General features: G+C 39.3%; 1 protein-coding gene across 1 annotated transcript in view; it reads right to left on the bottom strand.

Annotated features, from left to right (window-relative positions):
* LOC133615668 (cytosolic endo-beta-N-acetylglucosaminidase-like) overlaps nt 1–12194 on the bottom strand; it is a 55585-nt gene that overhangs the window by 17448 nt on the left and 25943 nt on the right. Inside the window, exons 8-9 of the mRNA XM_061974426.2 lie at nt 7590–7693; nt 5055–5166 (exon numbers count right to left, since the gene is read on the bottom strand). Of these exons, the coding sequence (XP_061830410.1) occupies nt 5055–5166; nt 7590–7693 (216 nt within the window). The remainder of the gene's footprint in view (nt 1–5054; nt 5167–7589; nt 7694–12194) is intronic.

Below are 12194 nucleotides of genomic sequence, written 5' to 3'. Positions count from 1 at the left end.
CAGCCTTATTCCAAAATGGAATACAGTAATTTTTTCCCTCAAAATTCTGCACACAATAAATACTCCATAATGACAATGTGATTTTTTATTTTTTTATAGTTTTTTTTTTGCAAATTTATCAAAAAACTAAGAAATAAAATGTACATAAGTATTCACAGCCTTTGCTAAATACTTTGTTGATGCACCATCAGCAGCAATTACAGCCTCAAGTCTTTTAGACCAGTGTTTTTCAACCTTTTTTGAGCCAAGGCACATTTTTTGCGGTGAAAAAATGCGGAGGCACACCAACCAGCAGAAATCATTCAAAAACGAAACTCAGTTGACAATAAAAAGTCGTTGTTGCAATTGTTGGATATGACTTTAAAGCATAACCAAGCATGCATCACTATAGCTCTTGTCTCAAAGTAGGTGTACTGCATACTTGCCAACCTTGAGACCTCCGATTTCGGGAGGTGGGAGGCGGGGGGCGTGGTTAAGATATATCTATATATATATATATATATATATATATATATATATATATAAGAAATACTTGACTTTCAGTGAATTCTAGCTATATATATATATACATATATTTTTATTATATATATATATATATATATATATATATATATATATATATATATATATATATTAATAAATAAAAGAAATACTTGAATTTCAGTGTTCATTTATTTACACATATACACACACATAACACTCATCTACTCATTGTTGAGTTAAGGGTTGAATTGTCCATCCTTGTTCTATTCTCTGTCACTATTTCAGAACATTATACATTATACAAATATACATTATAAAATCAATAAGAAAACGGGAGCTCTAATTTGGGAGTCTGAATTAAGATCAGGAGTTCCTATATAAACATTGCGTACTCACGTCGCCTTTTTGTATTGATTACTGCAGCTGTGCACTGGATTCATTCACAAATACAAACTACAACTCACAAACACTTTAGAGTTAGGCTCCACCATCAGAATGTGTACTTAAACTTATAAAGATCACATGGATATTATTCAGTGAGTTGATTCACCAAAACTAACCTGTTATACAGGAGGAAAAAGCACACAGGACGTTTAAATTGTTCACAGACTGGTCGCTCTCATCAGAATGACAAGACACTTCCGGTCTGCAGCATTCAATTGGGAAGAAACGCCCTACTGCCCCCTACTGACCAATGTGAATACTGATAAATGTGGAATGACAGCTCCAAAAAACGAATTCAAACCACAAAATAAACTAAATAAATCAACACAAAAATGTGACACATTATGGGTGGGTCACATATGCATGTACAACAGGCTGTCAACACGTCACTCAGGTCCGCATGGAGCTGGAGGGGGCGTGGCCTCCAGCTCCGCCTGAATTTCGGGAGATTTTCGGGAGAAAATCTGTCCCGGGAGATTTTCGGGAGAGGCGCTGAATTTCGGGAGTCTCCCGGAAAATCCGGGAGGGTTGGCAAGTATGGTGTACTGTCACCACCTGTCACATCACACCCTGACTTATTTGGACTTTTTTGCTGTTTTCCTGTGTGTAGTGTTTTACTTCTTGTCTTGCGCTCCTATTTTGGTGGCTTTTTCTCTTTTTTTGTATTTTCCTGTAGCAGTTTCATGTCTTCCTTTGAGCGATATTTCCCGCACCTGCTTTGTTTTAGCAATCAAGAATATTTCAGTTGGTTTTATCCTTCTTTGTGGGGACATTGTTGATTGTCATGTCATGTTCGGATGTACATTGTCTTTGCTCCACAGTAAGTCTTTGCTGTCGTCCAGCATTCTGTTTTTGTTTACTTTGTAGTCAGTTCAGTTTTAGTTTGGTTCTGCATAGCCTTCCCTAAGCTTCAATGCCTTTTCTTAGGGACACTCACCTTTTTGTTCTATGGGATTCAAGTTTGGGCTCTGGCTGGGCCACTAAAATATATTTACAGAGTTGTCCTGAAGCCTTTCTCTTAATATCTTAGCTGTATACTTAGGGTGAGTGTCCTGCGGAAAGATGAACCGTCGCCACGGTCTTGAGTTCAAGAGCACTCTGAAGCAGGTTTTCATCCAGGATGTTTCCGTACATTGCTGCATTTAGCTTTCCCTCTATCCTGACTAGTCTCCCAGTTCCTGCCATTGAAAAACATCCAAACACCATGATGCTGCCACCACCATGCCTTACTGTAGGGATGGTATCAAGCTTGTGTACGCACAAAAACCTGCCGTACGCCCTTTGTCACGGCAAAGTTGAGATGTATCAAAACTGACGGTGACGTGGAAATATGTGCTGCCTCAAAGAAACTCCATTACTGTCGCACGCACATTTGTACAAGCTGTGCATACTTAAGCTCAGAGGTGGGTAGTAACGCGCTACATTTACTCGGTTACATCTACTTGAGTAACTTTTGGGATAAATTGTACTTCTAAGAGTAGTTTTAATGCAACATACCGTATTTTCCGCACTATTAGCCGCACCTAAAAACCACAAATTTACTCAAAAGCTGACAGTGCGGCTTATAACCCGGTGCGCTTTATATATGGATAAATATTAAGATTCATTTTCATAAAGTTTCGGTCTCGCAACTACGGTAAACAGCCGCCATCTTTTTTCCCCGTAGAAGAGGAAGTGCTTCTTCTTCTACGCAAGCAACCGCCAAGGTAAGCACCCGCCCCCATAGAACAGGAAGCGCTTCTTCTTCTACTGTAAGCAACCACCCGCCCCCGTAGAAGAAGAAGAAGCGCGCGGATATTACGTTTCATTTCCTTTGTGTGTTTACATCTGTAAAGACCACAAAATGGCTCCTACTAAGCGTCAGGTTTCCGGTTCATGAAAAGACGCAATCTCTCCATCCGCACACGGACTACTATTTCACAGCAACTGCCTAAAGACTTTCAAGAAAAGCTGGCAACTTTCCGTGCATATTGTAAAAACAAGATAGCTGAAAAAAAGATCCGGCCAGAGAACATTATCAACATGGACGAGGTTCCACTGCATTTTGATATTCCTGTGAACCGCACTGTGGATACAACGGGAGCACGTACGGTGAATATTCGCACCACAGGGAATGAGAAGTCATCCTTCACTGTGGTTCTAGCTTGCCATGCTAATGGCCAGAAACTTCCACCCATGGTGATATTCAAAAGGAAGACCTTGCCAAAAGAGACCTTTCCAGCCGGCGTCATCATAAAAGCTAACTCGAAGGGATGGATGAAGAAAAGATGAGCGAGTGGTTAAGGTAAGTTTAAGTTTACGCAAAGAGGCCGGGTGGCTTTTTTCACGCAGCTCCGTCCATGTTGATATACGACTCCATGCGCGCCCACATCACGCTGGTTTTTAATATATTATTAAAGTTTGACTGACCTATCTGACTGTTTTTTGACATTCCTTTAGCGCAGTTAGATGCGGCTTATAACACGGGGCGGCTTATAGGTGGACAAAGTTTTGAAATATGCCGTTCATTGAAGGCGCGGCTTATAACCCAGGGCGGCTTATGGTGCGGAAAATACGGTACTTTTACTTTCACTTGAGTATATTTATAGAGAAGAAACGCTACTTTTACTCCGCTACTTTTATCTACATTCAGCTCGCTACTCGCTACTGATTTTTATCCATCTGTTAATGCACACTTTGTTTGTTTTGGTTTGTCAGACAGACCTTCAAAGTAGGATCTATCACATGCCTGCATTTCACCAATCAAATACAGTCACTGGTGACATTTGACTCCGTTTCACCAATCAAACAGAGCCAGGCGGTCACATGATTAAATGCACATAAAGTTTCAGCGGCAACAAGCTTAAGCTTACATGAATTCAACGTCAAATTTGAAGCACATGGTGGTAAGTAACGTTAGTAGGTATTTTGTCTGTCACCGCAGGCTGACGTTAGCTTCCCTGCTATGAATCACTGTCAAATGTACATCGTGTGGGGACATTTATTAACGCACTGCAGCCTCACACACACACACACACACACACACACACACACACACGCACACGCACACACGCACACACGCACGCATACAAACACCAATCAGAAGTGCACAGTGTGTTCTCAGGTGCAGCCCACACCTATCAGTTTATGGTTTGCGTAAAGGCTAACTTGTTATTTTCCTTTGTAATCTCTGCCTACTGAGCCTATGGTGCTGTTAAGTTATTCTGGCTCAATTTGCCTGAATTTTTTTATGTTAATGTATTATTATTTAATATACTGTATATTATTGTTTTAGTTGCTTAAGAGATATTCCTGGCTCTGAATTTGCTCATTGCTATTTTTATGTTTTTGTGCATTATTTGTTGCCGTCATCATTAAACGAACAGGTTACTCATCAGTTACTCAGTACTTGAGTAGTTTTTTCGCAACATACTTTTTACTTTTACTCAAGTAAATATTTGGGTGACTACTCCTTACTTTTACTTGAGTAATAAATCTCTAAAGTAACAGTACTCTTACTTGAGTACAATTTCTGGCTACTCTACCCACCTGTGCTTAAATTACACACATAAGTGATGCTAGGTAACATAAAAAGTGCCAACTTTTACACCTCAGACTGATTGGTGTACCCATCAGATGGCCTTTGGCCCCCCCAACATTCGGGCTGGGCCACATTTAATTTGAACAATGTAAAAAAGATCGAGGCAAGGACAAAAAATATTTTTTTTCCGCAATTGCATTTAATGCCTCTTATTTATATTAATATTTGTGAGGATATGTATTGATTTATCGGGGCGATCATTTTTCAAGGAAGATACACCTGAGCTCACTTTTGAGCTTCAAGGCAAACGCTGTGAATACTTATCCACATGTGATTTCTTACTTTTTTATTTTTAATACATTTGCAAAAAGCTAAAAAAAAAAACGTTTTCCAATAATCATTACAGTATATTGTGTGTAGAATATTGAGGACAAAAAGTAATGTATTCCATTTTGGAATAAAGCTGTAGCATAAAATGTGGAAAAAGTGAAGCGCATTGAATATTTCCGGATGCACTTTGTATTCAATCATAACTTCAGTACTAATGTCCATGACCAAGCAGAGTAATCCTTATAGAAGTTATATTCCACATCTTTCAGCACTTTACCTTTCCTTTCCAATAGAGAGCATTACCGAAGCCCTGACAAAAAGAAGAAATGAAGGGCAGCGGGCCAGCTGGGCGGTGCACATAGAGGTTGTTTTTCAGAAGATCCCAGAACCTAAAGAGAGAAGAAGTTTGTTTAAAAAAAAAAGATCATCCCAGTCATTAATTCCATAAACTACAAAATGGTAAATATTGTATACATTCTAGAAACAATGTACTTATCATTTGTTTTAGCATTAAAAAAAATATTGGAGATGATTAAAATCCCACCTATCAAACATAAGATTACACATGTGGTCAATGATTTGATCCACTGATGCACGTAATCAATGCCACCCCCCCAAAAACATGAGTGTTCATTTTTCACAATTAAATAACATATGGTGGAAAATATCAAAATAAAACATTTGCAAGCATTTAGTTTGAATGAGGAAATTATTTTTTATTTCAACTGTAGCCAATTTAAATGTATTAGATTCTTGTTAATAAGCTGCAAATACAGCTTGAAATAATATTTTTGGAATTGCTCTTGGTTGTAATCTATAGACGGTAATGTTTGTTTATGTAGTAATAGACTGAGGGAAAATAAACATTGAAACATTAACTGAATTTTGTTAAAATTCACATATTCATGATTCATTGATTTATCATCAAACACAATCCATTTGGATTATAAAAACATTCTTAATGGACATTCTGTCAAATATTAATTATTTACAAAGCATTTGTTTGAATTGGTTAATATGCTCATTCATTGACAGTTGAATTGGTATTTATTTTTTATTAATTGGTATTTCAACATTTGATCACACCATTTTACTTTTTCAAGCACTTTGGCAAGTTTTTTGTGTTCATTTTGCAGATCAGATTTTTTTGTAATGCTTATTTTAAGTAATATGTTATACAATTAGTACATACTTAAGTATTACTTAAGTAGTATAGTCATACTTGCCAACCTTGAGACCTCCGATTTCGGGAGGTGGAGGGTGGGGGTGGGGGCGTGGTCGGGGTGGGGCGGGGGGCGTGGTTAAGATATATATATATATATATATATATATATATATATATAATAAATACTTGACTTTCAGTGAATTCTAGCTATATATATATATATATATATAAAATAAATACTTTAATTTCAGTGTTCATTTATTTACACATATACACACACATAACACTCATCTACTCATTGTTGAGTTAAGGGTTGAATTGTCCATCCTTGTTCTATTCTCTGTCACTATTTCAGAACACACACATTATACAAATATACATTATAAAATCAATAAGAAAACGGGAGCTCTAATTTGGGAGTCTGAATTAGGATCAGAAGTTCCTATACAAACATTGCGCACTCACGTCGCCTTTTTGTATCGATTACTGCAGCTGTGCACTGGATTCATTCACAAATACAAACTACAACTCACAAACACTTTAGAGTTAGGCTCCACCATCAGAATGTGTACTTAAACTTATAAAGATCACATGGATATTATTCAGTGAGTTGATTCACCAAAACTAACCTGTTATACAGGAGGAAAAAGCACACAGGACATTTCAATTGTTCACAGACTGGTCTCTCTCATCAGAATGACAAGACACTTCCGGTCTGCAGGTGATAGCATTCAATTGGGAAGAAACGCCCTACTGACCAATGTGAATACTGATAAATGTGTAATGACAGCTCCAAAAACGAATTCAAACCACAAAACAAAATAAATAAATCAACACAAAAATGTGACACATTATGGGTGGGTCACATATGCATGTACAGTAGATGGCAGTATTGTCCTGTTTAAAAGTGTCACAACATTGCTGTTTACGGCAGACGAACTGCTTTACGGTAGACGAAGACTTGACTGCTGTTGTTGTGTGTTGTTACCGCGCTGGGAGGACGTTAATGAAACTGCCTAACAATAAACACACATAAGAAACCAAGAACTCGCCCTCCATCATTCTACAGTTATAACGTGATTGGGCAGGCAGGCTGTTTACATTGTGGGAAAGCGGACGTGAGAACAGGCTATCAACACGTCACTCAGGTCCGCATGGAGCTGGAGGGGGCGTGGCCTCCAGCTCCGCCTGAATTTCGGGAGATTTTCGGGAGAAAATTTGTCCCGGGAGGTTTTCGGGAGAGGCGCTGAATTTCGGGAGTCTCCCGGAAAATCCGGGAGGGTTGGCAAGTATGACTGTAGTTAAGCACGGCCCACGGGCATTTTTGGCTCACAGCTTTGTTTTTTGCTGACCCTAAGCATATTCTAAAATAAAAGTAATTAATATTTTCAAACTTACAATAAGTGGAGAATTTCTATACGTTTTACGCATGGACCAAAAGAGGCCATAACATATTGGTGACCGGTTAAAATAGCACAAAAACACTTAATATTTAACAGCAACAAACAAGCTGCTAAAACAAACGATCTTACCAATTTAAAATATGCACAACATCATTTACTATATTTCATTTTAATAAGATGTCACTTTGTTAAGTGCAAAATTCATCAGCATACACATAATATTTTAAACTTTTGGTAATCTTACCTATCCTGATTATGACGAAACTTATTCTTGTCTTGGGTCTCGTACACCCAGCCTGGAGCAAAGATGGCAGCAGAAAAGTTGTACTTTCGGATGATTTCAAGAGCCTGTAAAAGCAAGAAGGTGATGTCATGAATCATCTTCTGTAACAATTACTATGACGACAGAAGCTTGCTTTGGTCTGCTGCTTCTTTCATTATGTAGTCCTTAGCTAACTGGCACACACGCAAATGAAGTACAAAAGCTGCCAATAGAACATGTCAAGTACGTCCATCTAGTAAAGAGAATGTAACATTTCAACAAATAAGCACATATGTCTTGACATGGATAACATGTACAAGAATAAAGGATAAAAAATAAGAAAATGCAGTACCAAAAACTATTAGATTGTTCTTGAAATAAGAAATACATTGATAATAACAATCAGTGTTGGGTTAGTTACTGAAAACCAGTAACTAGTTAGTTACTACCGTAGTTACTTTATTTCAAAACTAACTTAGTTACGAACTCAGTTACTTTCACCAAAAAGTAATGCGTTACTGTGAAAAGTAACTATTTAGTTACTTTTATATATATATATATATATATATATATATATATATATATATATATATATATATATATATATATATCGAGGAATTTTACCCTTCCATCACGCAAGACCTACTGACTCAAGCACTAGACTTCGCCTCAGACTACGACTCAATCACAGGCAACGAAAGAAACATCATCATCCACGCAAAAAACTCCATTCTCATCCACAACAGTACACCATGGCAAAAAAAGAACAATGCAACATTTGACGTCACTATGGGAAGTTTTGACGGAGCAGAAACGTGTGAACTCGTTGGGAGTTTCCTCCTCTCCCAGCTCGCTAGCCTCAATCTGAACCTTGGTATTTACCGTGATGACGGAATGGCAGTGTGTCGCGCCTCGCCAAGGAGCAGCGAGAATACCAAGAAGCGCATATGCCAAATTTTCAAAGAGAACGGCCTACGGATCACGATTGAAGCCAACAAGCAAACCGTCAACTTCCTTGACGTCACTTTCAACCTGAGAAATAACAGCTACCAACCATTCACGAAACCCAACACAACACTCCAATACGTGCACCATGACAGCAACCACCCACCCACCACCACGAAAAGAATACCTACCGGAATCAATAAAAGGCTATCGATGCTGTCATCTAGCAAAGCTGAATTTGACCAAGCAACCCCCCCGTACCAAAAAGCCCTTGATGAAAGCGGATACAATTTCACCCTCACCTATGAACCCACGCCAGGAAACCAGCCAAAAAAGAACAAACGAAACGACATCATCTGGTACAACCCCCCATACAGCAAAAACGTCTCAACTAACATTGGACACAAATTCCTCAATCTGATCGACAAACACTTTCCCAAAGACAACACCCTAAGAAAAGTATTCAACAAGAACAACATTCAATTGAGCTACAGCTGCATGAACAATATACGACAAATCATCTCAAACCACAACAAAACAATTGCAAATGAGCCGTCGGCCCCCAGACAGAGCGACTCCAAAACCAACAAAGACTGTAACTGTCGAAAGAAACCTGATTGCCCTCTCAACGGGGGGTGCTTACAAGCATCAGTTGTCTACCAATCTAAGGTAATACGCAAGGACATTAACACATCCGACACATATGTAGGATTAACCGAGGGAGAATTCAAAACCAGATGGAACAATCACAAGGCTTCTTTCAGGAACAAAAACCTGCGAAATACCACAGAACTCAGCAAACACATTTGGGACCTCAAAGACAATAATGTTGAATATTCAATAACATGGCAAATTCTTGCATCCAGCACACCTTACAATAGTGGTAATAAAAGATGCAACCTATGCTTGAAAGAGAAACTGTTTATTATTTACCGTCCAGACCTGTCATCCCTCAACAAGCGCAGCGAAATTGTAACAACATGCCGCCATAGACGGAAACACCTCCTAGGTAACACATGAGCCAATCACCACGCCCCTACGCCAGCCTGTACCTACCCACTCTGTGCCCTATATAAACCATGGTATGTGAATGCTCCCATTAAAATCTCCTGATGATTGAGGGTACCCCCCCTCATGAAACAGGCCTGTAGAGATGAAATAGTCTTGTGATTTTTTTTCCCACACATACATATATATATATATATATATATATATATATATATATATATATATATATATATATATATATATATATATATATATATATATATATTTTTTTTTTTTTTTTTAATTTTTTATTTTTTTTTATTTTTTAAGCTCCCATTAATGCCCTTTTATCCTTCATTTCAGTACTGTTATTGCACTGGAGAATAATACAATCTGTTGATCAACTTGACATGCATATGCATCACTGAACTCTGCTAAGCTATGTGGTCTACATACAACACACAAAGACAAAGATATGTTACAAAGGGCTGATTTGTTTCAGGCCAGAACAAATTGACAAAACTATTTTAAATAGCTGCAACATAACATACATAAGTAACAAACAGCATAATAGCAACATAGCTGTAAACCAAGAAAGGCACACTACATACACAAAGCCTAACCAGGCCTTTTTTTCTCTCAAGGAATTCTGAAATAAAATCATGTCTGAAGCCCAGAACACTCTACACATTTCCCCAGCATCCCTCTTTATGTTTGTGAACTTTATAGTCTATACATTTAGAGTGATAATCAAACACTCTAGAAGTCTAGAATGAAAGAGCAACAGTATATAAGAGAATTGACAGTGTGTGCACCTTCAGTGCGCAGTGCCTCGTTAAAATCCAGCCGCTGTTGGAGGTGGAGGTGAAGTGTGTCTCTCTTTACTAGCTTTGTCGAAGCATGTTGCTTTTGTAGCTGTTTCAGCAGATTTGAATTGCTAGGATAGGATCTTTGATCCAAGACACAACTTACATTCAACTAAAATGTTCTTTTCTTTGTGCTCGACAAAAGAAAAGTATTGAGAATATCTCCATGTTAAGAAACTCGGCTTTGGCATGATGTCTTGTTAGTAAACACAGACACGCCCCCTCCCACACACACACACACACACACACATAGACAGCCTCTTTCTTGTCACCTCATCCGCAGCGCTGCAATAAAACACACTCAGATCTTCTCAGTTTCTAGCCGATACTACATAAAAAATAACGTAAAATAACGCAGTAACGCATCATGTAGTAACGGTAACTGAGTTACTGAATATAAAAAATAATGCGTTAGATTACTATTTACTTTGTAACGTGTTAGTCCCAACACTGATAATAATAGATTAGATGCAAGCTTTTCTAGACCATCAGACCGCATTATAGATTATAGATTCATTCGATCCACAATCACACAGATGGTGTTAAGCTACATTTGACGAAAATGGGACTGCCAATTTGCCTCGCCGACCACCACCAAACATTAATACATCAGTGCCAAAAAGGAAAAAGGGTGTAGTGCCATCTATGGGTTGTAGAAGAGATATTGCCCCAAGTGGAGGAGTTCATATAGCGCGAGTGTGTGAAGAGTGGATCGGGAGATGGACAGGCGGATCGTTGTGGCGTCTGCAGTAACGCAGACACTGTATTGATTCATTATGGTGAAGAAGGAGCTGAGCCGGAAGGCAAAGCTCTCAATTTACTGGTCGATGTACGTTCCCATCCTCACCTATGGTCATGAGCTTTGGGTTATGTCGCAAAGGACAAGATCACGGGTACAAGCGACCAAAATTAGTTTCCTTCATTAGGTGGCGGGGCTCTCCTTCAGAGATAGGGTGACAATCTCAGTCTTTCGGGGGGAGCTCAAAGTAAAGCCGCTGTTCTGCCACATGGAGAGGAGCCAGATAAGGTGGTTTGGGCATCCCGGACAGTAAAAAAAGGCACAGTTTAAGGCACGGTAGGAGACCACGGGGAAGACCCAGGACACATTGGGGAGATTAAGTCTCCCGGCTGGCCTCGGGACGCCCGGGGATTCCCCGGGAGGAGCTGGACGAAGTGGCTGGGGAGATGGAAGTCTGGGTTCTCTGCTTAGGCTGCTGCCCCCGCGACCCGACCGTGGATAAGTGGAAAAAGATGGATGGATGGACGTCAGTGCAAGTGGCACTGAGAGCAAAGTGGGTGAATTGTGTTGCCTAAAGACACCGGCAGTGACTAAGATATCGTTTGTTGGATTTGTATCAGGTACCCTGAAGTTTCTGGACAACCACTGAGCCACTGTTGTAAGACCATAAAATAACAATCCTAAAGTGGTAACTGTTGGAATAATTGTTTGTAAGTTATCACAAAAGAAACGTATTATGAATGCTGTCTTTCGAGGCCTAACAAGAGGAAGAAGGCTCGTGAAACGCCACTGTGATTTCAACACGGACAGATGGCAGGATCTGCTCAACTCCCAGAGGAACTCTCTTTGAAGTGTTAAACGAACTCTCTTTGAAGTATTTCACAAACTCTCTTCCAACTATTTGGTAACTGAAGTCAACGCTATTTACGACCCGCTGCCCTCTTGAAGTCCCTGTGGTCAGGAGACGGGAGGGGTTATCCATTGTCCTCCAACACCTGCCCCAGCTGGATCCAGGAAGAGCCCAAGCCCGAGAAATCCTCTTCTTGGACT

The sequence above is a fragment of the Nerophis lumbriciformis genome, linkage group LG22 (assembly GCF_033978685.3).
Source record: "Nerophis lumbriciformis linkage group LG22, RoL_Nlum_v2.1, whole genome shotgun sequence".
NCBI lineage: Eukaryota > Metazoa > Chordata > Actinopteri > Syngnathiformes > Syngnathidae > Nerophis > Nerophis lumbriciformis.
Note: the sequence above shows the minus strand (reverse complement) of the source record. Positions and strands in the feature narration are given on the sequence as shown.